The sequence below is a fragment of the Paroedura picta genome, chromosome 2 (genome assembly GCF_049243985.1).
Source record: "Paroedura picta isolate Pp20150507F chromosome 2, Ppicta_v3.0, whole genome shotgun sequence".
Taxonomy (NCBI): domain Eukaryota; kingdom Metazoa; phylum Chordata; class Lepidosauria; order Squamata; family Gekkonidae; genus Paroedura; species Paroedura picta.
The window spans coordinates 131,857,631-131,884,366 of NC_135370.1; the positions used below are offsets into that span (position 1 = coordinate 131,857,631).

The 26,736-nt window shown below is 44.6% G+C and overlaps 1 protein-coding gene across 1 annotated transcript; it reads right to left on the bottom strand.

The window, feature by feature from the left end:
- Positions 1-11,109: 11,109 nt before the first annotated feature.
- On the bottom strand, positions 11,110-26,384 carry LOC143830364 (acyl-coenzyme A thioesterase 1-like). The gene is made up of 5 exons (XM_077322785.1): positions 25,716-26,384; positions 23,690-23,892; positions 16,991-22,143; positions 15,898-15,992; positions 11,110-11,163 (listed from the first exon to the last, which is right to left on the bottom strand). Exons 1-3 carry the CDS (start codon positions 26,167-26,169, stop codon positions 21,550-21,552), a joined length of 1,251 nt encoding a protein of 416 aa, XP_077178900.1. The 5' UTR covers positions 26,170-26,384; the 3' UTR covers positions 11,110-11,163; positions 15,898-15,992; positions 16,991-21,549.
- Between the last annotated feature and the right edge of the window lie 352 nt (positions 26,385-26,736).

The window sequence follows — 26,736 nt, forward strand, 5'->3', positions numbered from 1 at the left end:
CAAAGATGATGGTCATGGCCCACCAGAAGCTCAATAAGTGTCCTCCTTTTGTTGGCTGCCAAACAGAGGAGAGTTTCAACTCCTTGACAATTGGGTTGAACTGGGCCTGACGTGAGGCAAATTTTGCAGATCTAGACCAACAGGGATGCTGAGATAATTAAAAATCAATAAAATGTGACACCTTTGTTAAAATCTAGGGTTCCTTGTATGCTCCTTTGGTCCTATTGGTTTCCCTTTTCAGATCAGTAGAACTGGCAGGCCCTTCACACAAAGAGTGCAAGGAGATGAGTTCCCCCCACCACCACCTCTATTCCCAACTCCTATAAAACGAATGAGGGAACCAATTCTGTAAGCACTTCAAAAAAGCACTTGGAGCTTGGGACTGGAAGCATTGTTAATGGAGCAGTACAATATTTGTGAATGCAGGTACAGTCCAAGTGTACATCCAAAGTCCCCACTCCCCACTGATGTCTCTATTCCATGTCTTGCATTTGTTCAGTTACAATACCCTTTCCTCCTCTAGGATAAAACCTTTCTGTTCTTCTGTGCCTAGGGTAGGATATTTGAAAAGTCAAATAGTCTGCAAGCTAAAGCATCCTATCTACAGCAAGCAGAGAACAGTTTGCACAAGCAAATGGTCTTCTTGTGAAGGCTCCTGTGCCCCCAGGTCAGTGGATCTTAGAAAAAGTATAATGATAACCACAACAGGAGAGGAGAACCAGCATAATGTCTCCCACTAAAACACAGAGTTTATCAGTCATTTAACTATGCATCAGAGGCAGTCATAGAACGATTCAGGCTGTCAACTGTATTCTGCTTTATCATCTATACATATGTATTTATGCTCATTTGTACTACAGATAAGGTACATCTTTTGCCCTCATTGAAAGCTGAGTTCTAGAAAACCTGGAGAAGGACCTGAAGAATGACAACAGCTGTAGCAACTAACATTTTACAAGACATCCCCCTTCCAAAAACAATAGGGACAAAATGGACATTGTATGTACCAGAAAACAGCAAAATTCCCTGGTAAACAGAGATAGCTGGAACATATGATTAGAGCGAATGCAGCACAATGCTGTTGATTAATTGCTTCCTTGTTGCTAATTAATTCCTTCCTGTTAAGCAGCCTCATTGCATAATCACAGCAATATACTCACCTGCTTCTCATCTTGAATTCGACTTCTAGACTTGCTTGACCCTAAAGGGAGAAGAATAAGAGTTAAAGAGGCCACTTAAGGTCTGCCCAGAATTGAGTCTGGAGTGGTGGTCAGGACAAACATCTGAACAAAATTTTAGTCCAATGGAACCTTTAAGACCAACAACGTTTTATTCAAGGCATGAACTTTTGTGTGCATGCACACTTCCTCAGACAAAGGAACAGGGATCATCAGAATACAGATATAATGAGAGAGTAAATTAGCAGTAAATTAGTAAACAGCATTATGAAGATATCCAACAAATGAAGAGAAAACGAGTTTACTAATTTATTGCTAATTTTCTCTCTACTTTTATCTGTACTCTGATGATTCCTGTCTCATTGTCTCACACCAAGAATAAAACTTTGTTGGTCTTAAAGGTGCCACTGGACTCAAATTTTATTCTGATACTTCAGGCCAACACAGGTACACACTTGAGAGCAAACATCTGTTTGAATTGCTTGTATGAAGAATGCCAACAGTATGTCAAGTCCTGTCCCCTGAGAGTAGCATCTCCTTCTAAAGAGTACAGCAGAAAAAACAGTAGGACATAGACTCTGGAGACAAAACTCCACTGAAAAGACTTTTACAGTTGTACTTTCCTCAGGAAGTAAAACCCAGACATAAAGGACAACATCAATGGTACGTTAATGAAAACAAGGTTCAGAAACAGGAAAGACTGACTGATCACAGATTAAAACTGTTAGCTCCAAAGATAGTCTAAGAACACAAAATGCAGTTCAAAAAATTGCAAATCACCAAACAGAACACAGAGGTACTGTAGAATACGGCAGCTAATTGCCTGATCTCTAATTAATAGGCACAATGTTATGTTTGAGTGTGATCATGATTTTTCTTGTCTTTTGGCACTTATGTAATCTCTGCTTTTTACAAACCCTGTATTCTGCAGGTGGGTAGCCATATTGGTCTGAAGCTGCAGAACAGTTTCAGTCCAGTGGTACCTTTAAAACCTGGACCTAAGTTGATTAAACACACTCCTAAATGAAACCATATTCAACTTCAGTTTTACCCAGGAACCTAAGATGAACCCTGCTGGATCAGACCAGTGGTCCAGCTAGTTCATTCTGTTCTATATGTCAACCATGATGCTGCCTCCTAGTGCAGCGTATCAGAGTCCTGCAGCTTCTGTGTAGGGAGGCTCCATTTACACATCATAAGTGGCTACTGATGGACTGCTCTTGCTTGAATCTGTCTAAACCCCTTTTAAAGCCACCTGTACTCATAGTGAGCATACTTCCATTGATTGTGAACTCCATAATTTAATTACTTGTGGAGCAAAGAAATATTTCCTTTTGTCTGTTCAGAACCTATTTCCTATAACTTCATTCCATGTCCCTAAATTATTTTGGGACAGGAAGCAACACCTCTCTCTGACCCATTATGCACGGCAGCAACCACGCCAGGCTGCCACCGTTCTCTTACACCGTGGCAAAAAGCTCCCCCGGCACATGCCAGCTGCCCCAGCACTATGGCCCAGTGCACGCAACGTGGGGCTGGAAGTGCCGGCAATGCTCCGAAGTGGCAGCGGCAGGGGGGACCAGGGGCATGGCCCCCCCTGCACAATGGTGGGGAGCAGCATGCTGCTCTCCCACCATGGTGGGGTGGGGGGATGCCCCTGTCAGTTCCACAGACCCATGGAGCCAGCAGGGGTGAGAGGCGTCCCTGCAGGGATGCCATATGTCGGGGAGAAGCCAGGCCCAAAGGCCTGGCTCCTCTATGCACAGGGCTAGCCCGACCTAGCCCTCACCTGCGCCCTTGGCACACCCAGGAACACAGAAGAATCCGCATTTCCTTAACGCGGGTCTTCCGAGGGCCTGAGTTCAGCAGCACCCAGGTTGGTGGTGACATCGAGCATAATCAGGGATTTTTCCCGAAGCCCTGTCGCCGCCAGCTCGGGCATTCCACTATGTGCATATTGGCTCTCTGTCCAGTTTCTTCACTCCAGCATAATTTTTGTAAACCTCCATCATATCTCTCCCCCCTCCCCCAAATATTTACCTTTTATTTCCCAAACTGAAAAGGCCCAGATTCTAGCCTTTGTTTGTAGGGAAAAATATACAATTTGCTTCCTTGCTGATTTTGAACTACTAGTTTTATCACCTGTTTTAAAATACAAATGATTAGTTTCATTGCTGTTTTAGTTGGTTTAATGTATTAAGTTAATGGTTGTATATGTTTGATTTTAAATTGTATTTTATTGTTTTATTTTATGCAATTAGCCACAGACAGATTCTGGAGAGTGCAGGACATAAAACTTTTAAATCTGGGCATGGAATGGGGATCACTGTGAGGAGCAGATAGTTGTGAATTTCATCACCAATTCTGCACAGATGGATTAAACTCACGCTGCCTCCTGCTTGCAAATGTGTGGTTGTAAGCCGCATGTTTGCAAGCTTCCTGACAGGAAACCCTTCCCGTGTGTTTACTCTACCTTGTCACAGTTTTTTGCCTCACAATGAGGTGCGCCAAGGGAAAACAATGTAAACTTCTCCCCCGCAAGCCACCAATCCCAGCACAATAGTTGTTTCGGGGACTCAAACTTCTGTCCCTCCTGAGCCCCTCCCCCACTTCTGTGCTGCTATGCAGTAGCGCCACAACACAGAAGCATTTTTTTAAATTACCACTTCCGCATTGCTATGGAGAAACACCACAATAATAAAGCATCCCCACTTTAGGGGGGGGGGTGTTCTTTGTGTTTTGATCTCTATTTGTGTTTGGGTAGATTTGTGAGAGGCTGGAAATGGTATCTGGACACCAATGAGTGATTGTGTGTGAACAGTAAGGCTTAAAAACAAAGAGCAGGGATGCCTGGCTGATCGGGAGAGGGCTGCTTCACCACACACACACCCCTTTCCCTGTTAAAAAACAAACAGCAGAAAACACAAACAGGAATGTGTCTTGGCTGCCCAATCTCAGAAGCAACAAGGACAATGCACATAAGATTTTATTTTAACTTGGGGAGTGTAGCTTTGCAGTCCCACAACAACATGGAATCAGTTCATGTGTTTTTCAGGGGGTTGGACTAGATGACCCTGAAGGTCCCTTCCAACTCTATGATTCTATGAATACACTAAAGTGTAACAGTATCCCATGTGTTGCAAGCCCTTATTTGCTTGTCTGCCTGTGAGCTGTAGTCCCTTATAACTGAGCTGCCTGACTGGCTTTGTGATGCAATTCTAAGCAGAGTTACATATTCTGAGTCCACTGAAGTTGATGGCTTTAGAAGGGCGTACTTAAAATGGCACTGCTGCTCACCCAAAGTTCTGGAAGACATGTGACAATGGGTCATTGTTAGTCCTCCTAATCCCTTTCTATTTCCTAGTATAGTTCGCATTCTGCTAAACTGGTTGTGATATGACACCTAGTGGTTGCCTGGCACAGTTGCACTGACACATCATGATGACGGTGATATCCTTATGCTACTTGGAACAGCAGGAGATATTAGCCTGGAGTGTGTACCAGTTTGTGTGTCTTTTCTGCGTTCCTTTCCATGACTATTCAGCACACTGGAATACTGACCCCTGACTGGCTAGGCCTTACAAATGAGGATAATTCACATTGTTGTTGATGTTTATGGGCAAGAAACAAATCTTTTGAATTATCTTTGGACAATATTTTTCATTCCTGCTCAAAATCTGAGTGTGTACTTATTGACTTCCTTTGTAAAGACAATGAAAATGTCTTTAGGCCTCCCCCTGTTTCTTGGTCCCCGTAAGGCCAAATATGCATTTCTGAGGTGATATCTGCAGCATTCAGGTAACATATCAATGTACCTCCCATACTGAAATTTTGAGGGGTGCCATACATCCATAGGTGTCTTTTTAAGACTTGGTTTTCCCTTGCACATTTTGCCTGTGTCTGTGGTGGGTGACTGTGGTCACACATCCATCATGGTGGTTAGTCCACTTGGCAATCAAATTCTTACTGTACAGGAGTCATCCAATTGTTTTACAGTCTTCTTTGTGGTTTCCTGCCAATGTTAACAGCATTCAATTTTTTAATCATCACATTCTGATTTCATGATGAAATACTGCTGGGTCAGCATTACAAACTAACCACACATCTCACAAATGATTGATATGGGAAGAGAGAGGGGAAGTACTCACAGCCACACCAAAGGAACAGATCAGCAGGTCAACTTGCCACACACATGCAACATAAAGAGTCAGCACATACAAGTTCCTAAGCAACTAATAGCTTGACTGAGAACCAGGACATAGTTGGTGCCAAAGGATATGTCTCATTTTATCCATCCCCCACTTCAATGGCTTTCTTTCAGGTTATTTTGATAAACAACTTTTTATGAGACGGGGCTTCAGACAGTAAAGCAACCCTTCCACACTTGTTCAAATGAGACAGATTTTCAGAAGTGTGGAAATTCCTCAGGACCTGTGGAAATTTGGAAGGAGAGAAACTCATTTTTTTAAAAGAAAAGTCTCTTAAGCTGAAAAGCTGATCCAGTTGTTCATTTTTTTAACTTTCTGTTTTCCCATGAAGAACAGCACAGAATGCAAGATATAGATTATAATGAATGCATTCTGTGACCAGAAAACAGAGACTGAATTGGATCCAGGGATCTGTCAGTAGAAGGTGTTGATGGTCATAGTTCTTTTCTGTTTTTCCTTGCACGGTGCCATGAGAATCTTCTCTGTATTGCTCCAGTTTTAATATTTGTGCTGCTGAAGTGAGCACCCTTTCTCCAGAAATCATTTCAGACCCCAGGAAACTGATTCCTGGGATCACAGGAACCACAGGCTGATGGGCTGTAGAAAAGGGGGGGGCTCTGTTGATGGAAAAGGAAGCAATGCACTATTTCACCCCTTCCTCCTCCTTACTGCAGCTTAGTGATTCATGTAGTTTTTACTCAGCATTCCTAGAGCTGAGACGTACTGCTGGGGGGGGGGGAGAGAAAGCAAACGGGATCTGTGCTTCTTGATGAAGATCCATTTCTGAGTAAACATTAAAAAAGCAGCTCTTAAAATTCATTTGTCATTGCGGTGTCATGACACCCTGTCATTTAGACTACAGCAGACAAACAACTGTTTGTTTTTTTAATGAAAAAAATTACTAGATGTGTAATTCCATTACAGACACAGCCACAGAAGTCTAGCACATGCATGGTTTATGAAAAAGGTACTATTGAATTTGAGTTTCCTGTCCAATGATGAAGCTAGTGATTCATTACCCCCCCCCCCAAAAAAAGAAACCTGTTGAAAATATTTAACAAGAGTGACTGAACTAGTAAATATTTAACACGAATGACCAAACCAGTAAACTTGGCATTATACTATTCACTGAAGAAAAAGAATGACTGTTTGATAAATATTACCTGAAAGCAATTAAAATTGTTCTCCAGCAGGCTTGAGAACTAGTAGGAGTTGTTAGACTGGAACTGAAGAGCTTTTGGTTCAAATTCCTACGTAGCAGTGATGTCTAGCAGATTTTAGTTCATTAACACCATAAGACAGGGGTAGTCGAACTGCGGCCCTCCAGATGTCCATGGACTACATTTCCCATGAGCCCCCTGCCAGCGTTTGCTGGCAGGGGCTCATGGGAATTGTAGTCCATGGACATCTGGACGGCCACAGTTTGACTATCCCTGCCATAAGAGAACAACAAGATTTGGGTGGGGGCGGGATTTTGACTGTTGAAGCTCTCTTCAGTCACTTATCAATACTTCTCTTTCAGCCTCAGCTCAAAAGCGTTATGAAGATAAGCTGGAAAAAGCCATCTATCTAATCAGCAATCTGTTGAAGGGATGATGAGATGAGTATGCAATTAAAAAATTTAAAAACCCTAATTGATTATATGTTAAGCACCAAAAGAGGGAGAGAAGAAAATTTGTTCTGGCACATTGACCACATTTAACTTGTACCTTTGTACCTTGTTCCATACTGTTTGTTGGTTTTCTATACCATCCTCCCATAAGGCTCAGGACAGTTTACATAAAAAGCCATGAATATACATAGAAATCTAGGAACAGCAACATCATTACACATAACAAATTATAACAAAATGCTATAACAGATTCACAGTGTGACAACAACTCTCAACTCTGAACATGAACCTGTGAGAGGTCAGCATGGCTCAGATCATGGGGGGGTGGAGGTGTTAGGGGAACAAACAGATGTTGTTGAGGCGGCCGACCTCAACCAAATGCCTGGTGAAGGAACTCCCTTTTACATGCCCCTTGGAATTGTGGTAGTTCAGGATGGGCCCTGATCTCTTTGGGGAGCTTGTTCCACCAGGTGGGGGCCAGGACCGAGAAAGTTCTGGCCCTGGTTGGAGTCCGGTGTGCTTCTTTGGGGCCAGAAACCACTAGCCAGTTGGCGGTGGCAGAGCGTAGGACTCTTTGGGGGGAATAGGCAGGGAGACCATATCTCAGATACACTAGGCCCAGACCACATATAGCTTTGAAGGTGATTACCAAAACCTTAGGCCTGATCTGGAATTCAACAGGGAGCCAGCAAGAGTTGTTGAAGTGCAGGCCAGATGTGGGATCTCCACAGTGTGTTTGTGAGGATCTTTGCCACAGCATTTTGGACCAGTTGCAGTGTCCAGATCAAGGTTAAGAGCAGGCCTGCACAGAGTGAGTTGTAGAAGTCCAGTCTACAGGTGACCGTCACATGGATCACTGTGGCTAGGTGTTTGGGACCAAGAAGGGTGCTAGTAGCTTGGCTTGGTGCTGGTGGTAAAAGGCCTGCCGCGCTATTCTCGTAACCTGTGCCTCCATGGAGAGGGAGGCATTAAGGATCATATTCAGGTTTCTGGTGGGGTAAGCTACTGACAGCTGCACTCTGTCCAGGTTGGGTAGGCATGCTTCCTCACATGATCCCTTCCTACCCAGCCACAGGACCTCCATCTTTGAAGGGCTGAGCTTCAGAAAACTCCGTTTGAGCCACCTTGTCACCACTGCCAGGCATCTGGTTAAGGGTTCTTGGGGGGAAATCAGGGTGGTCATCCCTCAGGAGGAAGAGCTGGATGTCATCTTCATATTGGTGACAACCCAGCCCAAACCTCCGCACCAGCTGACCAAGAGGGTGCATGAAGGTGTTAAATAAAAGAGGACTGCTCCTGTGGGACTCCACATGTGAGCTGATGATGGCTAGATACTGTCTCTCCTATTGCTACCCTCTGTTCATGACCCCGGAGAAAGGAGATCAGCCATTTGAGGGATGTCCCCCATTTCCTGACATCAGTGAGGTGGTGAGCTTCCCCCTCCCCCGTACTGAAGTGCTGGCTGCCTCAGGCGTGAATGGCCGCTTTGGTGGCTGAAGCACACAACCCTACTGGAAACCCAGCTGAAATGGGTCAAGGGCTGAAGTTTCCTCCAGGAATTCTGATATTTGGTCCACAGGAGTCCTTTCAACCAACTTCCCCCAGAAACGCAGTAGTTGTCAGGCTCCTGTGGATCCAGAGATGTTTTTTTCAGCTGAGTGAAAATCTGTTTTTCAAGACAACCTGAAACAACTTTTTTCAATCCTCTTCCCCCCCACACCCCACTTTCTGTTCTTCACATGGACTCTGATGAAGAGTTCTAGGAACCTGAAACATTGTGATATTTTGATTTGTCCATTAAAAAAAACACTGTTTTGTTATTGTTTCTATTCTCCCCCTCCACCCGTAAACAAAGTCACCTACAACTTATGCCACAAATGTTTGTTCATGGCTTTTCAGATCCCCAAAGGAAAAGGAGACAATGACAGTCAAGCAGAGGATACCGTGTGTCTATATCCCACAGAGCAAGTCACGCAGAGAATTAAGTCAGTAAATGAGGGAAAAATTTAAACCAACAAATAATAAGACAGCTTTCATGTCATTTCAGTCTTCATGCCTTACCTCAGAGTTCAAAATGAAGTTTTCATAAACCGTGTCCCCTGGTCTTATTTTTGCAATATCATAGACCACCGTGAAAACAAGGTCATCTCTGGTGACCACATCTTGATCATAGAGCTTCAGCTCTAGTATGTTCTAAATACAAAGAAGAAAGGCAAGAGAGAACATTAACTCCCTTCCCCACAAAACAGTGTTTTCTGCAAAGTTTCACAGCTCCCACTGAAACAGTTCCAATGCCCTGAACCCACTGAAAACAGTCCACAGCTCAAGATGAGTGTCACATTATCCCAGATCCCTCATACAAGTAAGTCTATATTCTGATCCCACATACAAGTCTATACTCTTCATACTTTGACTTCAGGCTGGAGCAAGAAATCGAAGCTTTCATTCCAAATAGGATTGTGGGTATTCGGTATTGTTTTAGTCAGGACTTGCATATTTGAAGAAGATGGTAGCCGAAGGCTCACATAACAGTCAGAGGCACTCACTAGAGAGAAAAAATAAAAATGTATCAATGTACAATGCAACGTTTTTTATTATCAGCCTTTCTTGGTCTCAATATGCAGCAGATTAAGATGTCTGAATCCATGTATGGGAGAATTGGGATCGATTCTGCATGAGGAACCTGCCCCCAGAACTGCCTCTCATTGTTCATGGGTTTTAGTGACATCAGCAGCAACCCACAGCTGTGCAGGGGCCGGTGTGAGTCTTAGGCAGATTTGCTTTGAGATGAGGAAAATCACAAAATCACGATTTGCCACTTCTTGCTAAGCTGCAATCCGTGGCACAAACATTCCTAAAACCTGATATAAACAAACTTGAGGTCTTCCAAATGTGATGCCTGTGGTAGATTCTGGGTGTCTTTCTATTTGATCATAATCTAAACAAGACAATTTGGACAAAATGTGATAACCAGCCACAAATGAAAGAACAAATCCAAAAGCGCAGGCTGCAGTGGTCTGTCCATTTCTGCAGAATGAACACCAGCAGACTGCCTCGTAAACTCCTCTGGCGAGAACGACCAACTGAATGACTGGCACCAAAGAAAACAAGGCTTAAACAAATTGAGGAAGACCTTTAAAAACAGTGATTGGCTTTCCATATGGCCAAAACTACTGCCACCAATCGCCAAGAGTAGAAACATATTATAAACAAGGCCAAAAATCCAGCAGCACCTACAGCAGCATATTGGCTGTAACTATAACATCTAGTTGGCTGACCTCCCTTGAAGAAAGCTACCAGAACAGCAAGGTAAAATGTATCTGCCCCAAAAGGAATACCCTCCTTAATATTTAATTAGCTGGCAGACGGGTTACATTTTGAATTGTTTTTATGTAAAATGTAATTTTAAAACTATTGTATTTTATGCACTGATGGCACCTACCCTGAGCCTCACAGGAAGGGCAGGGCAGAAAAATAAAGATGTATTGTTTGTTTGTTTATCTATCTCCAACCAATAGATATCAGTTCACTAGGAGAAAAGGGCTGCATTGGAGGGTGGACAGTATGGTATTATACCCCATCTAAATCCCTCCCCTCCGCAAACCCTGCCCCCCATGGATTCCACTACCAAAATCTCCAGGTATTTCCAAACTTGGCACTGGCAACCCTAGGGAGATCTCCTGGTCCCACATGGAAAGTGACAACTCTGTTGCCATGGATAAAGCAATAACACAGCTAGAATAGTGTTTATGCATTTGCTGGTGTCAATCAAGCCTAACATTGCAATCCTAAGCAGAGGTACACCTTTCTAAGCCTACTGCCCTGAATGGAATGAGAAGAATATACCTTTGCTTAAGAGAGCACAGTATATCTATTATTCTTTCTGGGATATATCTCCAGCTGAGTTTGCAGAGAGGTATGGAATATGTATTCCTTAACCTGCCATTCAGTACTTATCAGGATTTTCAGAAAAGAAAGCTGGTAAAGGGGATGCAAATCAAAATTGTAGGACTATTCATGTGCTTGTAAAAGGCCATTTGAATGCATAAACTCTTCCAAGGGAAATGTTAGCTGGGAAATGTGTCCACTCACATAGGTCTTTTGAAGGTATGTTCTGAGCTTGGATGACCTTCACTGAAAACAAATAGCAGGGAAAGGTTTGAATCTGAAGAGAAAACAAACATGCATGAGTAAAGTAATGACTGCTATTCATTCTAACACAACCAAAACAAAATACCACAGACTTGTTAAAGATATTGGCTTTAAAATCCCATAGATTTTTAAAGAACTAACATTGCTATTCATACTATAGTAGATGCCTTGAACCAAGAAGAGAGGCATGATACAAACGTTTTTACTTAATAACCATTTTAAAACTTTCCCTTAATATTCACAGAAAAAATAGGATCATAACTAAAATTCCCTTAAACTGGCCTTGATACCAGTCTTCTTCATATTCATAGATTGCCCAGAATAACTATGATTTTCCTAATACCTCCAAGAATAACAGTATAATCCTAAATAGGGTTATACCCTTCTAAATCAATTGGGGTCAGGTGGCTTAGAAGGGTATAACGCAGCTTAGGTGGCACTGTCACTCACAATTCATTACATGCTTAACTGAGTCTGTTGAAAGTCTCCTCCACCTAAAGCTGTTGTCTCCTCCCTTTTACTTTCTTGTGATTTCATTCCATTCCCTCTAGCTATCATATTTTTGAGATTCCAAGCATACTTGCAATTTTTAGATAGGGATGTTTTTTGTTTTAATCCACCTGCAATTTTACGAAAAGTCCAGTATGAACTTGGGAGCTGGTTTAGCAAAGTGGCTAAACGGAAGGCCCTGGAACCCAGAAGTGTTCTGGTTCCAGATGTTTGTGTATCTTACTGGAGAAGGAACAGATAGGAAACACGCAGGCACACAAAAAGGCAATGTTAACTCCAAAGCAGCATCAGCACAGCTAAGGGGAGCTTGGAAAACAAAAATAGCCTAACTCACAGGAATGATGTGAAGATAAAATAGAAGAGAGTAGAATGATGTAAACTACTTTGGGTCCCAATTTGGAGTGAAAGACAGGATATAAATGATGCAAATGAATAAATATAAATAAATACATTTATTTCAGCCAAAATAAAGATAAAGGTAAAGCAAGCACCGAGTCATGTCTGACCCTTGGGGTGACGCCCTCCAGCGTTTTCATGGCAGACTCAGTACAGGGTGGCCTTGCCAGTGCCTTCCCCAGTCATCACTATTTTACCCCCCAGCAGCAAGCTGGGTACTCATTTTACCGACCTCGGAAGGATGGAAGGCTGAGTCAACCTTGAGCCGGCTGCTGGGATTGAACTCCCAACCTCATGGACAGATTCAGCCAAAATAAGGGTTAATTAATTAACAGAAGGAGAAATAGAAGAGCTGGAAGCAGAGAAACCTTTGCGTGTACCCTGTCATAAGTCTTTCAGGGATTTAGTTCTTTATTTTGAAAAACTGTAGAGAGAGCCAGTTTGGTGTAGTGGTTAGGAGTGCGGACTTCTAATCTGGCATGCCAGGTTCAATTCTGCGCTCCCCCACATGCAGCAAGCTGGGTGACCTTGGGCTCGCCATGGCACTGATAAAGCTGTTCTGACCGAGCAGTGATATCAGCGCTCTCTCAGCCTCACCCACCTCACAGGGTGTCTGTTGTGGGGAGAGGAATGGGAAGGCAACTGTAAGCCGCTTTGAGCCTCCTTCGGGTAGGGAAAAGCGGCATATAAGAACCAACTCTCCTTCTTCTTCTTCTTCTATTTCATTTATATCCCACCATTCTCCCTGATGTGGACCCAAGATGGCTTACATAATTCTTCTTTCCTCCATTTTATCCTCAGAACAACCTTGTGAGTAGATTAGGCTGAGAGTGTATAACTGGCCCGATGTCATCCAGCATGCTTCCATACCTGAGATCCTAGTCCGACACTCTAACCAAGGGGTCCTGCAGCCACATTTCAAATTCTGACACAGCATGGTGAATATAATAACAAAATAGCTGCCACAGAATGGCTGTCACAGGAGGCAGAGCCATCCACAAAAAGATTGCCACAGCTTTACTTTGATAACATAGTGCAGATTCTTGTTTTATGGTGTCTGCTGTTGCCAAAGCAACATTTTAAGAAATCTGCATAGCAAATTAAATATCCAGTCAGAAGCCATACGGGAGGGCGGTATAAAAATCTAATAATTAATAAATAAATAAAATAAAAAAGCATTGCTGGACAAAAGCCCTACCTAGCTCTCCCAACTTCCTAAAAATCACTTGGCCAGCACCAGGAAAGATGGTGGGTGCCATGCTGCCCAAAGGAACAACCAGAAGACACCCCCCCTGCTCTAATCACTACACCATGCTGGCTTCCTAGTTGCGATTTTCTGTGTCTTAATGGGTTTTGAGATACCCCAGCCTTGAAAATTAACTGACATCGGTAAATCCTTGCTTCACAAAACTCACATCTGCAAACCTTCTAATACAGCCTTCTGAAAGTCTGACACATGAAGGGAGGAACTCTTCCACAGGACCTCAAGAGTAGAGGCCCAGTGGAAGATTTCATTGCCCTTGAGTACAGCACTCCAAGATCCTAGAAAGCCTCACAACTTGCCAGAGAGTAAACTTTCCTGCAGAGTCAATTTTCTCTTTTTTATTATTTTATTTTATTATTTAATTTTTAGACCACCCTTCTCCAATAGGTCTTAGGGCAGTTTACAACATAAACGGTTAAAACACAATAAAATCCCCATAAAACCCCCAATTAACATCAACAACAAGTCACATATAACATATAAGCGGCGGTGGTCACAATTCTGATCTTAGATACCCGACTTCCCCCCAAGTTCAGCCTGGTGGGGAGAATAATATTCAGAAGAGGGTGGCACCAATACAATAGATCTAACAATGATCTCAATGTTAGAGATCTCAGTATTGGAGGGGATCCTCTGATGGATTTGTGGGAGAGCTGCCCTGGCCTCAACCATATGCCTGGCGGAAGAGCTCTGTCTTGCAGGCCCTGCGGAAAGCTGGTAGATCCCGCAGGGCCCTTAGCTCTTCTGGGAGCTCATTCCAAGCAGGTTGGGGCCAGGACTGAAAAAGCCCTGGCCCGGGTCGAGGCCAGGCGAACATCCCGTGGGCCCGGGACAACCAGTAAATTCATACCCGCAGAGCGGAGTGCCCTGCGGGGGGCATAAGCAACCAAGCGGTCCCGCAGGTAGACGGGACCCAGGCCGCATATAGCCTTAAAGGTCAATACCAATACCTTGAATCTGATTCGGAAACAGACTGGTAATCAGTGCAGATGACGAAGCACCGGCTGAATGTGGGCCCTCAAAGGTGTTCTAGTGAGGACCCTGGCAGCCACATTTTGGACTAGCTGTAACTTCCGAGTCAAAGACAAGGGAAGGCCCGCGTAGAGCGAGTTACAGAAGTCTAATTTGGAAGTGACCGTTCCACGGATCACTGTGGCCAGGTGTTCCAAGGACAGGTAGGGCACTAGTAGCCGGGCTTGGCGAAGATGGGAAAATGCCATCCGTGCTACATTGGTGACCTGAGCCTCCATAGAGAGGGAGGCATCAAATGTCACCCCCAAATTCCTGGCAACTGGTGCAGGTGTTAATTGCACCCCGTTCAGACATGGGAGGTGCGCTTCCTGGTCCTGCCCTCTTCTGCCCAGCCACAGGACCTCCGTCTTGGAGGGGTTGAGTTTCAGGCAACTCTGCCTGAGCCATCCAGCTACCGCTTCCAAACAGCTGGCAAATGTATCCGGGGTGGAGTCCGGACGGCCGTCCATTAGGAAGTAGAGCTGGGTGTCATCCGCATATTGGTGGCATCCCAGCCCATAGCGCCGGACCAGCTGGGCTAGAGGGCGCGTATAGTTAAAAAGTGCTCTTGATGCTCTTCTCAAAGCATCGAAGTCTATAAATGGCCAATGGCTTCAGGTACCTTCTTCTACAATGGATTTTCTTAATGAGGACCAGCCTGACAATAATCAATGGCCAAAAGCACCTCTTAGACATCTACCACTAACTAGGAGGCTGTGAGCCATTTCTCACACCCCATGGCAGCAAGCCTGGATTTGCTATACACTCGACACAGTACTGCCATTTGCCATCTCTTTCTTACAGCAGATCTTTCTAGTACATGAGTTTCCAAATATGTATTTCTTCTTTTTATGTTTAAGTATATATCACATGTGAAGCAGCCATAGACAATAAGGCTTGTTTTTGCTTGGCATAACAGTAGAGCAGAGTCTGCAATAATACTGGACTCTGACAATGGTAACAGAAAGGTTTTCAAAGGCTCATCTATTCAAAGCATGAGATATTGTGCTTTAAACAAGTAATAGCTTTCTAGGAGACAGATGAACTGAGCTGCCTTAACCAGGTTCCAGGAGACACAGCATACAGTTTTTCAAAATGTAAATAAATAAATGATACAACCCCTCTCTCCATTTTTGACTATGGCTGAGCATGGGGGGGGGGGTCTTGGGGGCCTAACATCTCACCAAAAATTAAAGAAAAGAAATAATACAAAAAGCTACTCATTTAATCAATGAAAATCTATTAACAATGGTATGAAATAGAAAAATAATTTTTAAATAATTTTAAAATTCAAGAAACAGTGAGAAAGAACTAATTACGAAGTTTCACAATTATTCTAGAATGTATTATAACCCCTCCCCCTTAAAAATCATACATGGACCTGTCTGATTATATGACCTTTTCCTTTGGTCACAGTCTGAGGACCTATCAGTTTATTAGGCCAACAGACCAGAATAACGGGCCATCTACACCATAACAGAGGTTTCATAGAGCCCATATGTAGATGAGACCACTAAGACACCAACAAAGCACCCTACAAACAATCACAAGGCCACAATTTGTTACCTGTTTAGGAGATCCCACATGCTTATCCAGGTAGGTAATTCTTTATCCAGATTTAGAAAGGACTATTCCAGGAGCAATGAGATTCACATCTTACACTGGAAAAAAGAGTCAAAAAAACGTATTTATCTTACCATAGAGCCTGAGATGTCCATTGCATGAAAAGTCAGACTATGAAATGGCACAAGTCCAGCTAACGAAGGAGGCTTTCTGCTCTGTTGACTGCCAGGCACAATCCTAACTTGTTTCAGTCGTGTGTGTGCGTGTTTAATGACTGGTGAAAAAGAGCTGATGAGATATATACAGATTCTGAGCTCCACCTTTGTGACTCTTCCGAGTTAAAAAGTGTCATTGTGTTTTTTTTTTCATATCTTCTGGCCATAAATGCATCTGTCTGAGAACTGTTTTATGAATATCATTATTAGGTGGCTGAGTAGTGTTTATACATCCATTGAATCGTTTTTAGCCACTCCAAGTAGGTCTCGGAGGGACACCACATATATTTCCTAAACAGATGATGTTTAAGAATACTTGAAAACATGGAAAGAACTAACAATTAAAGCTGAATAATATCACAAAATGAAGAAGTGGAATCTTGAGGTGGTAGAAAGGACTGACCCATCATACTATGCTGTTGTTCTATTAGATACCATTGTTGCAGCATTTTGTTGAGAGGTGGCACAAGAATGAGCAAATCAAGGTCTCTGAGTATATTGCTTTTGGAGAGTGCTCTTGACATTCAAATGTGGGAAGAAAATGTTCAGTAGCTCAAGATTACACTGGAACTAGCATTAAAAATCCTAAAGAACTTGAACTTTGGAGCTTGGTATGTTTACAAATAGTATAGCCAGACATCCATTATCCATGAAGATAAAGAGTAGGTTACGTGGTAGATAGGAACATATCTACATAAATAGATGTGTAGTGACCCCAGAGAGTTTTCTCATATATTCAACATGGGACAGGATGTTTTAGGTGGACTGCATTTGGCAAAAACAGCTTAAGCTGGATAATTTTTAACCTTGAATTTCATGCTCTTTTCAAGACTAATCCAAAAACAAGGGTTAAACATTGATGCAGTATTAAAGGTACGTACACATACTGAAAATGATGGCCTTTCAATATAGTTTTAGATGGGTCTTCTGATTTTCTTGGTTAAGGAGTGAGTATTAGAAATAAAGGTTCCTATAGTGGGGTTACAAAAACAATTTAAGACGTTCCATACAACAAAAAATTTAACTACAGCTAACCTGCCCGGAGTCAGGAAGTTTCTACCACAAACAGATTTGAATTCAGTAGCACTTTCAAGTCCAACAAGGTTTTGAGATAAGCTTTCAAAAGTCAAAGCTCCCTTTGTCAGACTCTAGAAAGCTTCCACCCTGAAGCTCTTGTGGGTCTTGAAGTTGCTACTGGACTTGGATCTAACTGTTCTACCACAGACCAACACAGCCACCCTAAACAGGGGCCCATGAACAGGATGTATACACAGAAGAAAGAGAACCATAATGTGAGCAGAGTAAACAGCAGGAACACATACAAATGAAAAACAGAAATGTATGACTGTTGTACAACACTCTGACTTAGATATGAGCTGGCATCTAGCAACTGTATGAAACAGTCACCCCCTTCAACCTCTATCATAATACTAAAACTTGAGGTCACCCAAAGAAATTGGTGGGCTATAGGAACAGGACAGACAAAAAGAAATACTTATTTATTCAGTGAGTAATCAAGTTGTGCACTTCACTGACAGTGGATGCAGTGATGGCCAGAGATACAGATGGCTTTAAAGGAAGATTAGACAGTTTAATGAAGGAGAGGTTCATCAGTGGTAGTAGTAAATCTCCGAAACCCAGTGCTAGGAGGCAACATCAAGTATTGACCTTTATGCCTTATTTTTTGAATTCCAGTGGTCTGCACTATTGGAAACAAGGTGCTGATCTGATCTCAGCCTCACCTACCTCACAGAGTGTTTTTTTGTGGGGAGAAGAAGGGTAAGCTGTTGTAACCCACTTTAAGATTCCTTTGGGTAGTAAGGAGGGAACTGCAAAAAAGCAGCTTTTTCCTCTGTGTTCAGCACATGTGACATTTAAGGCTATTTTTATTAATATGTGAGAATGCATATTTGATCACAAGTTACTTGCGGTAAGATAATAGTTATGGCAACTATTATTGATGATTTTTTGAAGGCTTTTCTCATTGTAGTTAGTTTTTCCTGCACTAATTCCTGGCCTTACTTTTGTACATCCCTGCTGATAACCTCTGGTCCTCTGAATCCCCTATCTCCAGCTGACCCAAGATCTCTTGCTCCTTCAGATAAATTGCACTCATTTTTTTCCTCAATGTATGTTCTTTTTTATAGTATTACTAGTTTCAAAGCCCATTTATAAAAATGGGCTTTGAACGGGGAGAAGGGGGAAGGGGAAGGGACAGAGGAGTTCCCCCCCCCACCGCCAGCTTACCTGAAGGTAGGCGGAGGGCGAAGAGGCGTGGTCCGGCCAGCTCGTCAGCGTCCCGGGGGCTTCTGGCTGATGCAGGGGCAGGCGTGGTGGCTCCAGGACGCGGCGACGCTGTCTCTGGGCCCGCCAGAGAGTCGTAGGAACATGCGCTACTAGCCAGACGACAGCCTGGGTGCGTCATCGACTCGCCGGGGCTGTCCCTGGGCCCGCCAGAAGCCTGTAGGCTGCCCTGCTCCTTTCCTGGCATCCCCCTCCGCGGGCAAGGTCCCTGGTTCACCGCAGTGAAAGGAGCAGGGCCACCGTGTCGCGAACCATCTGCGCGGCCAGTCCAGGGCGGGCCAAATGGCCACGGACCCCGAGTGGCACTCAGAGGGTCACCCGAGTGGCACTCGGAGGGCCCCGCCTTTTCTCCTCCCACTTAGCCCTTAGGGCTTTATTATTATTAGGGCTTTATTATTACAGATAGCCGTTGTAGAGAAAATACAACAGCCACTAGCATTCCCACCCCCCACCCCTCCCAATCTGGGCAGACCAACTGAGGCCTGGCCAGGCCACAGTGGGACTGCTTGGGGCAGGGGAAACACTGGTGGGGGCTCCTTCCCTTCCTTCTCCCTGCCTGGGCAGGCCCACCGCCTGGCCAAACGGCTGCATGGCTGCTCGGGGTGGGGGGAGCACTGGTGGGGGCTCATTCCCTCCCCCCCAGGCAGACCTGCTGAGGCCTGGCCAGGTTGCTGCTGGGCTGCTTAGAATCATAGAATCATAGAGTTGGAAGGGGCCATACAGGCCATCTAGTCCAACCCCCTGCTCAACATAGGATCAGCCCTAAGCATCCAAGAAAAGTGTGTATCCAACCTTTGCTTGAAGACTGCCAGTGAGGGGGAGCTCACCACCTCCTTAGGCAGCCTATTCCACTGCTGAACTACTCTGACTGTGAAAAAAAATTTTCCTGATATCTAGCCTATATCGTTGTACTTGTAGTTTAAACCCATTACTGCATGTCCTTTCCTCTGCAGCCAATGGGAACAGCATCCTGCCCTCCTCCAAATGACAACCTTTCAAATACTTAAAGAGGGCTATCATGTCCCCTCTCAACCTCCTTTTCTCCAGGCTGAGCATTCCCAAGTCCCTCAACCTATCTTCATAGGGCTTGGTCCCTTGGCCCCAGATCATCTTCGTCGCTCTCCTCTGTACCCTTTCAATTTTATCTACATCCTTCTTGAAGTGAGGCTTGTTTTTGTCTCCTGGCATTTCTTAAGCTTCTGACTGTTCTTTGCCAGAAATCACCACCTTCCGTCATCTACTCTATTGTTCTCTGCCTGCATCAGGAAGGAGGAAAGATCCCCCCCCCATAGTCTTAGATAACCCTTTTTCAATGTTCAGTCTCTTCATCACAAAATTCTTTACTATGTGCACCCAAAGTATGCACTTCTTTAATGATGTCCTTGAAGGTTTTAACTGAAATCTGTAACAACTAAATGTAGCAAACCCCTAAAAATCTAAGTAAATTAGTATATTTGTGAATGTAACTGTTTTTTTCCTCCAAAACCCTGCTGAGTGACAAAGCTCACTAGGACATAGATTAATCAGCTCTGACACTGTTAGGAATCAGACTGTTTACTCAAACTAAGGTCACGGCAGTGCTATGAAGCAAAAGGAAATGAAGTGTCTCCGTACTGGAGTGCTAGGTGTAACCTTTGCCAGCACGTTGATGTTACTGCGCCCTCCTGCACTTGAAACAGGCAATTTTAGGGTTTTGATTCCTATCCAAAGGCAGCTTTCCTAATGGAATGGGAAACTAGAGGAATATTGAAGAACAATAGATGTTGCCCTGAGTTTCCTGGAGGAAAGAAGAGGAATAGAAATGCAAGAGATAGTTGGATTGCTGTGTTCTCTAAGAATTCTTGGGCTATGGCAGAATGAAGACATGGCTTTTTGTTCATAACATGGCTGACCAGGGATAGAAATACTAGTGGGCCACTCCCCTAGAGTGCTGCACATCCCTGAGACCTTCCACCACTCCTTGAGCACATGGCAGTTTCTGAAGAGAAACTCCCCACTTCGTACTGGCTGTGATGGCCTTTTCCTACAGCTCCCTTCACACAAGCGACGCATGTCTAGTGCAAAGGTAAACTGCGGGACAAACTCCATGAGTCACCGGGAGATCAGCAACTGCATCTCCTCCACGTGCTTCTTTTTAAAATTCAAAGCAATGATGGGAAGGGCCTGCATGTTTGATTGTGGGTGCCTTCACTAACTCCTGTTTGTTTCTAAGCCAACAACTAAGATTGTTAATCAGGGTCAAACTTAACTGGGGTTCAAGACTGCTCTCTTCAGTCTCAGTGTAAGGGGAAGAAGGAAGATAGAGAAGAATATAGATAGATTTGCGACTAACATGAACAAACTGGATTGTTGGTGACATCTGTGAGCCCCATAGGGAGCAGTGAATCTCTGAATACCACTTCTTGGAGGCAACATCAGGGGAAGATCTTGGCCCCTATGCCTTTTTGCTTGCCTGCCAGAGTAACTGATTAGCCCCTGTGTGAGACACAATGCTAAACAAGATGGACTACTAGTCTGATCCCAGCAGGCCTTTACTCATGTTAAGGTTGTCAGCTGTCAGGGGAAAATATCCTGTGGATATTCATGACAAGGAGCTCAGTAATGTCCCCTGGTATTCACCTGGCATAAGCTTTACCTACCCATTCTATATCTGTTGAAGTGCCACAACGTTTTTCCCCAACCTCATTTGGCAACCTTAGTCGGAGGGAGTCAACCAGTAAAAAAGTCCCTTATAGTACACATATATTTGGAAGTCGGCACCTACAGACAGTGTGGTTAGAGTACTGAATTTGGCTCCAGGAGATCCAGGTTCAAGTCCCCACTTTGCCAGGAAGCTTGCTAGTCAATCTTGCGCAACCTAACCTACCTCTCACAGGGTTGTTAAGAGAAAATGGGTGAGAAAGAACCATGTGCAAAACCCTGAACTCCTAGGATAAAGAGTGGGATAAACATGTGATGTCAAGAGATGACTCCCAACCTAATTGTATAGAAGAATGCAGTCTTGGAGGGGACAATAATCAGAAAACAAACATTTTTCTGCTAGAGCCCAGTAATAGAATTAAAGAGAACACAATAGGAATATGCTCTGTTCTCATGTTCATAATTGGCGCCTTCGCAAACACATGAAATCCCCAGTCTACAAAGAACTCTTGAGGCTAGAATCCTGCAAATGTCGCCTGAAAAAGTCCTGTATTCTTTGCCAGACATCCTCCTGAGCCTTTGCGTGTTCCCTCCATTTTCCTCCCCAGAGCATAGTATGCCCAAGTAGCTTGTGAATAGATGCATAGCACAAAGGCAGATAGGGTGGCTCCAAGAGATGCCCCGCCCCAGGATAGCAATAGAACTCCACAGGACATCCATTCTGCTGAAGGCACTGAACAGTTTTCTGGCAGTAGCGCTCACTTGGCCAATTCCTGTCATCCTTCCCAGACAGGAAAAGGAATTTGGATGAGGATTTCTCCACTGGGATGCGGCACTCCAAGACAGCTGGGTCTCCAGGATCATCCCAGATTCCAGACATATCCACAGCATCGCCAACAGTCTTCATCTTCTCCGGGTTATATGGAAGGGCAGGGATTGTAAGCCCCTGTGCTCGCAGGGGGATAAAGCTATTGAAACCACTGCCAGAAATGCTGACAGCTGCTTTGATGCCTGGCCAAAATGTCGCAAGAGCCAGGGCCATATCAGCCCCTTTAGAAAGTCCCAGAACTCCAATTGCAAAAGCTTTAACCTGAAATGAAAATGAAACAATCATCCTCTGTTTTCTCCAAGTTGATTGATTTGCCATTCTCCCCTATCTAACCCAGTATCTGCTATATACATAAATCGTGACGGTACACTGCTGAAGGTTCCAAAGACTCTTATTGGTGGAATCTCCCCCACTCAGGGCCAATTGCTGCTCTTGCTCAGGATTCCACACCCCCCCCTCCCTTCAGGCCTGCTGTGAAGGGAGCCTCTAACAGCCCCTGACTGAGGGGAGGGAGGCGTTTCCAAGAGCAATGTGGGGGAGTCTGTGAGCATGTGTAAGCTTTCCTTTTGACGGGGGAAAGCGTTTCCCTTCTGCCTACCTGTGGGCTGACAGGGAGTCCACAGAAAAGCCCTATCTCACTTAAAATACTGCTGTGGCCAGGCTCGTTGCTGAAGGGAAGACACAGCCAAGCCATGTATGTCTCTTTTCCACCACTCTCTGAACATGTGAAGCCTACTGCACAAGGTTGTTGTGAAGATGAAACTGCATGCTGTTGCGGGGGTTCTTTTTCCTTCTGTTTCATCTGCACAACAACCCTGTACAGTAGGCCTCAAGTGTTTCATCTCCACAACAACCTGTGTGAGAGGCCTCAAATCTTTATTTTGCACAACAGCCCTGTCCACCCTCCAAAGCAGCCATTTCTGCCTGGAGAGCTGATCTTTATAGTTTGGAGATAAGCTGTAATTCCAGGAAATTTTCACGCCCCACATGGCAGTTGGCTACCCCTGGGCTGGAAATATTCCTTGAGGTTTGAAAGTGAGGCCTCAAAAGGGTATAATGCCTCCACAGCTACCCAAACAGCTATTTAGTTCCCCTGACCTTTTTCAGGTCAAGAAAACATTGCACAGAGGAGGTAAAGTTGCCAGATAGGTGTAGGTTCATGCTCTGGAATTCCACATTTCCTAGGTGTGCTTGAACCGGACTTGGGTCAGGACTGTTGTGCACAGAGAGACCTCGTCTTAGGGTTACCAGCTTCCAAGTGAGGCACTAAACCCACACCAAACCATGAGCATCACAGCACGCAGTGGGCTCCTCTACTAGTCTCCCCTCTCCCATAAAGCTCTAACAGTTAGAATATATTGCTGTTTGTTTAGAATACAAAAACTCCACTGTTATTGCAATTCAAAGAACACATTCCTGGAAGTAAGCCTCTCTGATGAGGAGTCGGCATGTTTAGGATTGCCCTCTAAATGGAGCTTGTGAACTCTACTGGAATATAAGATTTCTGATTGAAAGGACAACAGGGAAGATTTTTCTATATCAACTTGACTCCATTTCAAATTTGTGGAGAAAATTTAGTAAAGTGTTAAGACCTACTCTTGTGTAAAGCTGATTGTGATTGCTTTCAGTGGGATCTATTCAGTCTTCCCCCGCCTTCCTTGTCTTATATCCTGATAAACACAGGCATATTATCATTGCGGGATTGTAAGAAGTCAAGCACATAAATTCATTTACGCCTCTGTTTTAGAAAAAGGATTTCATGTTTGGAGAGCAAGAAAAAAACTTGTAATTTATCTTTGCCTCTTACCTGCTGTTGTTTCTGCAAAAACTCTACTGCCTCACCAAAATAATCCAGTTCAAGGAACTCTGGGAAAGCTGGCAAATCCTCAAAGGCCAAGTACGCAAGGGACAGTGTTGCAAAACCTCTACTGGCCAGAAGGCTTGCTCTGTACTCCACAAGGCCCCCTCCAGACCCGTATAAGTCGATAAGTCCCGGGAATGGTCCAGGGCCTGGAAAGATAATGTACTAGAGGAAGAAGCTTGTTTTTATTTTATTTATTAATTTATTATTTGATTTACATACTGCCACTCTCAGCCAAGCCAGCTCGTGGTGGTTTACATTAAAACATAAAAACATTTAAAAATCCCCTACAATATGCTTAAAAACAACTTACAATACAATCACAGCAGCTTAATGACGGCAAACAGTTACCCCACTTCACCCAACCCCTGATTTATGTCCATTTATTCTGTTGTGCAGCAACTATTTTCTCTGGTCAGTGTAAATGGTAGAAGGGTTTGGCTGGCACATGGCAGCAGATATCCCAGGTGACTGAGTCCTTGAATGGCTATTTTTGGGTCCTCTGGTAGTGCCACTTGAGGAGCCGTGGGGATGGAACAGCGCTAAGATTTGTAGCTGAAGTTAATCTCTGGGCTCATGTTTTCAGTAGATGATGACATAACAGAGAATTATTCCATTATGCTACACAAGAGAATATAGGGACACTGACTAGGCATTAAAAGTAGAAACACTCAGGGAAGAGGTGGCATTTCAAACTCCCTGGACATTTAATAATAGGCTTTCAAACTGCCAGCGCTTCATCAGAAGAGTGGAGAGATTATAGCAAGAGGCTGATGAGCTGGAATTCATATGAAGATCTGGTTATATCAGTCATGGATTTAATAGAACTTAGATATTATTCCAGCTCAGTACAGAAAGTCATTGTCCATGCATACAGATTTATATATACTATATGATGATGGATCTTTGTATACTGCTTCTTTGTTGTTGTGAACATACATCATGTCCTGGGCCTTTTTGTCTCCCTTTGTTCTAACTTGCTGATGAAGCACACTTTGGGACAGAAAATGCATTAGTCTTTAAGGTGCCACAAGATTCTTTGTTGTAGATGCATGCCGGGGGGGGGGGGGAGAGAAGCACCTTGAGTGTTCAAGATCATTTAGATTATGAGGGATACTTATAAGGTAGGAGAGGAGGCGATGTTTAAGACAATTGAAATTGTGTTGTTCAGATCCAAAACTGTTGGATTACTGTTTATGTATTTGACTATGTAGTATGTTAGGTCATTCCATGTATCCCCCGTGACGTTATATATAAACTGCCCTGAGCCATATGGAAGGGCAGGATAAAAATCTAATAAATAAATATAAATAAATAAATGTAAGATAGACACTAGTAATGCAAAAGATCAATATGAAATGCAATTCAGACCAAAAATAAGGCCACAGTCGTAAACTGTCTTAGATGGTTGAATTTAAGTCAATAGAGGTCTCTGGACCCTTCTAGCGTGGTGTAGTGGTTAAGAGTGCCAGCCATCAATCTGGAGAGCGGAGTTCGATTTACCACATCTCTTCCACATGCAGGCAGCTGGATGACATTCAGCCCATCACAGTTCTCTCAGAGCTCTCAGCCCCACCTACCTCACAGGGTGTCTGTTGTGGGGAGAGGAAGGGAAGGTGATTGTAAATCACTTTGAAACTCCTTTGGGTGGAGAAAAGTGGGGTACAAAATACAGCTCTTCACTTCAAGGATCAGAGGCACGGTCTGCACTCACCGGATAACGCTTATGCAGCTGGATTTCCATGTGCGGAACAGAAAAACCTACTTGGAAGTTCCTTTTTTAATATCTGCGGAATGGGCACAGAGTCTACAGCCGTCTGGCTTTGTGTTCCGCTCTTGGGACACCCTGCTCAGGGTGGGACCAGCTCCCGTAGGTGGGATGCGCAGTGCTGACCGGGGGCCACCAGAGCCCATGAGAGCACCGCACGCCGGCCACTCGCTTACTCACTCACTCACTCACGCACTCACTCACCGGCGGGCAGGAAGAGCGTGGCTTTGAGGCGTCCTTCTCGCACCGGGATCCTTCGCACCCCTTCGCCCAGGAACCGCCTCTCGCTCACGCACCGCCCCAGGAGCCGGCCGCCGACCCCGTGGCCCTCGTCCACTTCGTACGTGACCCGGAAGGGGGTGAGCACGTTCCTCTTGGCCAGCCGCTTGGCGGGGGTCGCGGCTTCCAGAGACCACAGCAGCCCCATCGGCTCCACCCCAGAATAGCTCCCGCCCACGGAGGCGGCGTCCGTCAGGTCGAGCTCGCCCTCGCTGTCGGCTCTGTAGTAAGCGCGAGACTGGAAGAGCTCCGCGGTCTCGTCCTCCAGCCATGCCCGGAGAGTGACGGGCTGCCGTGGGGAGAGACCCTCGACTCTCACTTGCACGGGCTCGTCGTGGAGGCACACCGGGGAAGGCAAAACCACGATCCTCGCCGCCATCTCGCCTCTTGGCGGAAGGACTCGAGCCCTCTTGTCCAGACTCGGCGGCGATTTGTGGGGTTTGCAACTTGGGCTTCCTGATTAAAATCCAAAGGGCAGGCGTGTGGCTAAGCCTTCTGGGAAATGGAGTTCAGCAGGGATGGACTGGAACGCTTGCGAAAGCAAAAAGAGACTATCTTGGTACTTTACAGGCGGACCCATTTTTATTCCACCCTTCTGTGGCCTTGAGCCCAGTCCTTCGGATGCCCGTCTGCAAAAGCCTGTTGACCGCCTGTTAGTCTGCGACTCCTCTGTCTTAACAACCGTGACAATGCTACCGCTCTGTAAAGTAAAAGGGCGGCTACTTCAAACTTCGCACGGTTTCTGTGGCATGCAGTACCATTAAACAGAGAAATGGTCTTCTGCAAGAATCAGGATTGTGATTTTGTTTCACTGGACCAATGTCTTCTGATATATACAACGCATAGGTGCAAAACCAGTGTGGGAGACTGAGTTGGTTAGAGAGTTGGCCTAGGAGCTGGGAGACCGGTTGGACAGTAGTCAGAGTGGACTAGGAACTGAGAGACT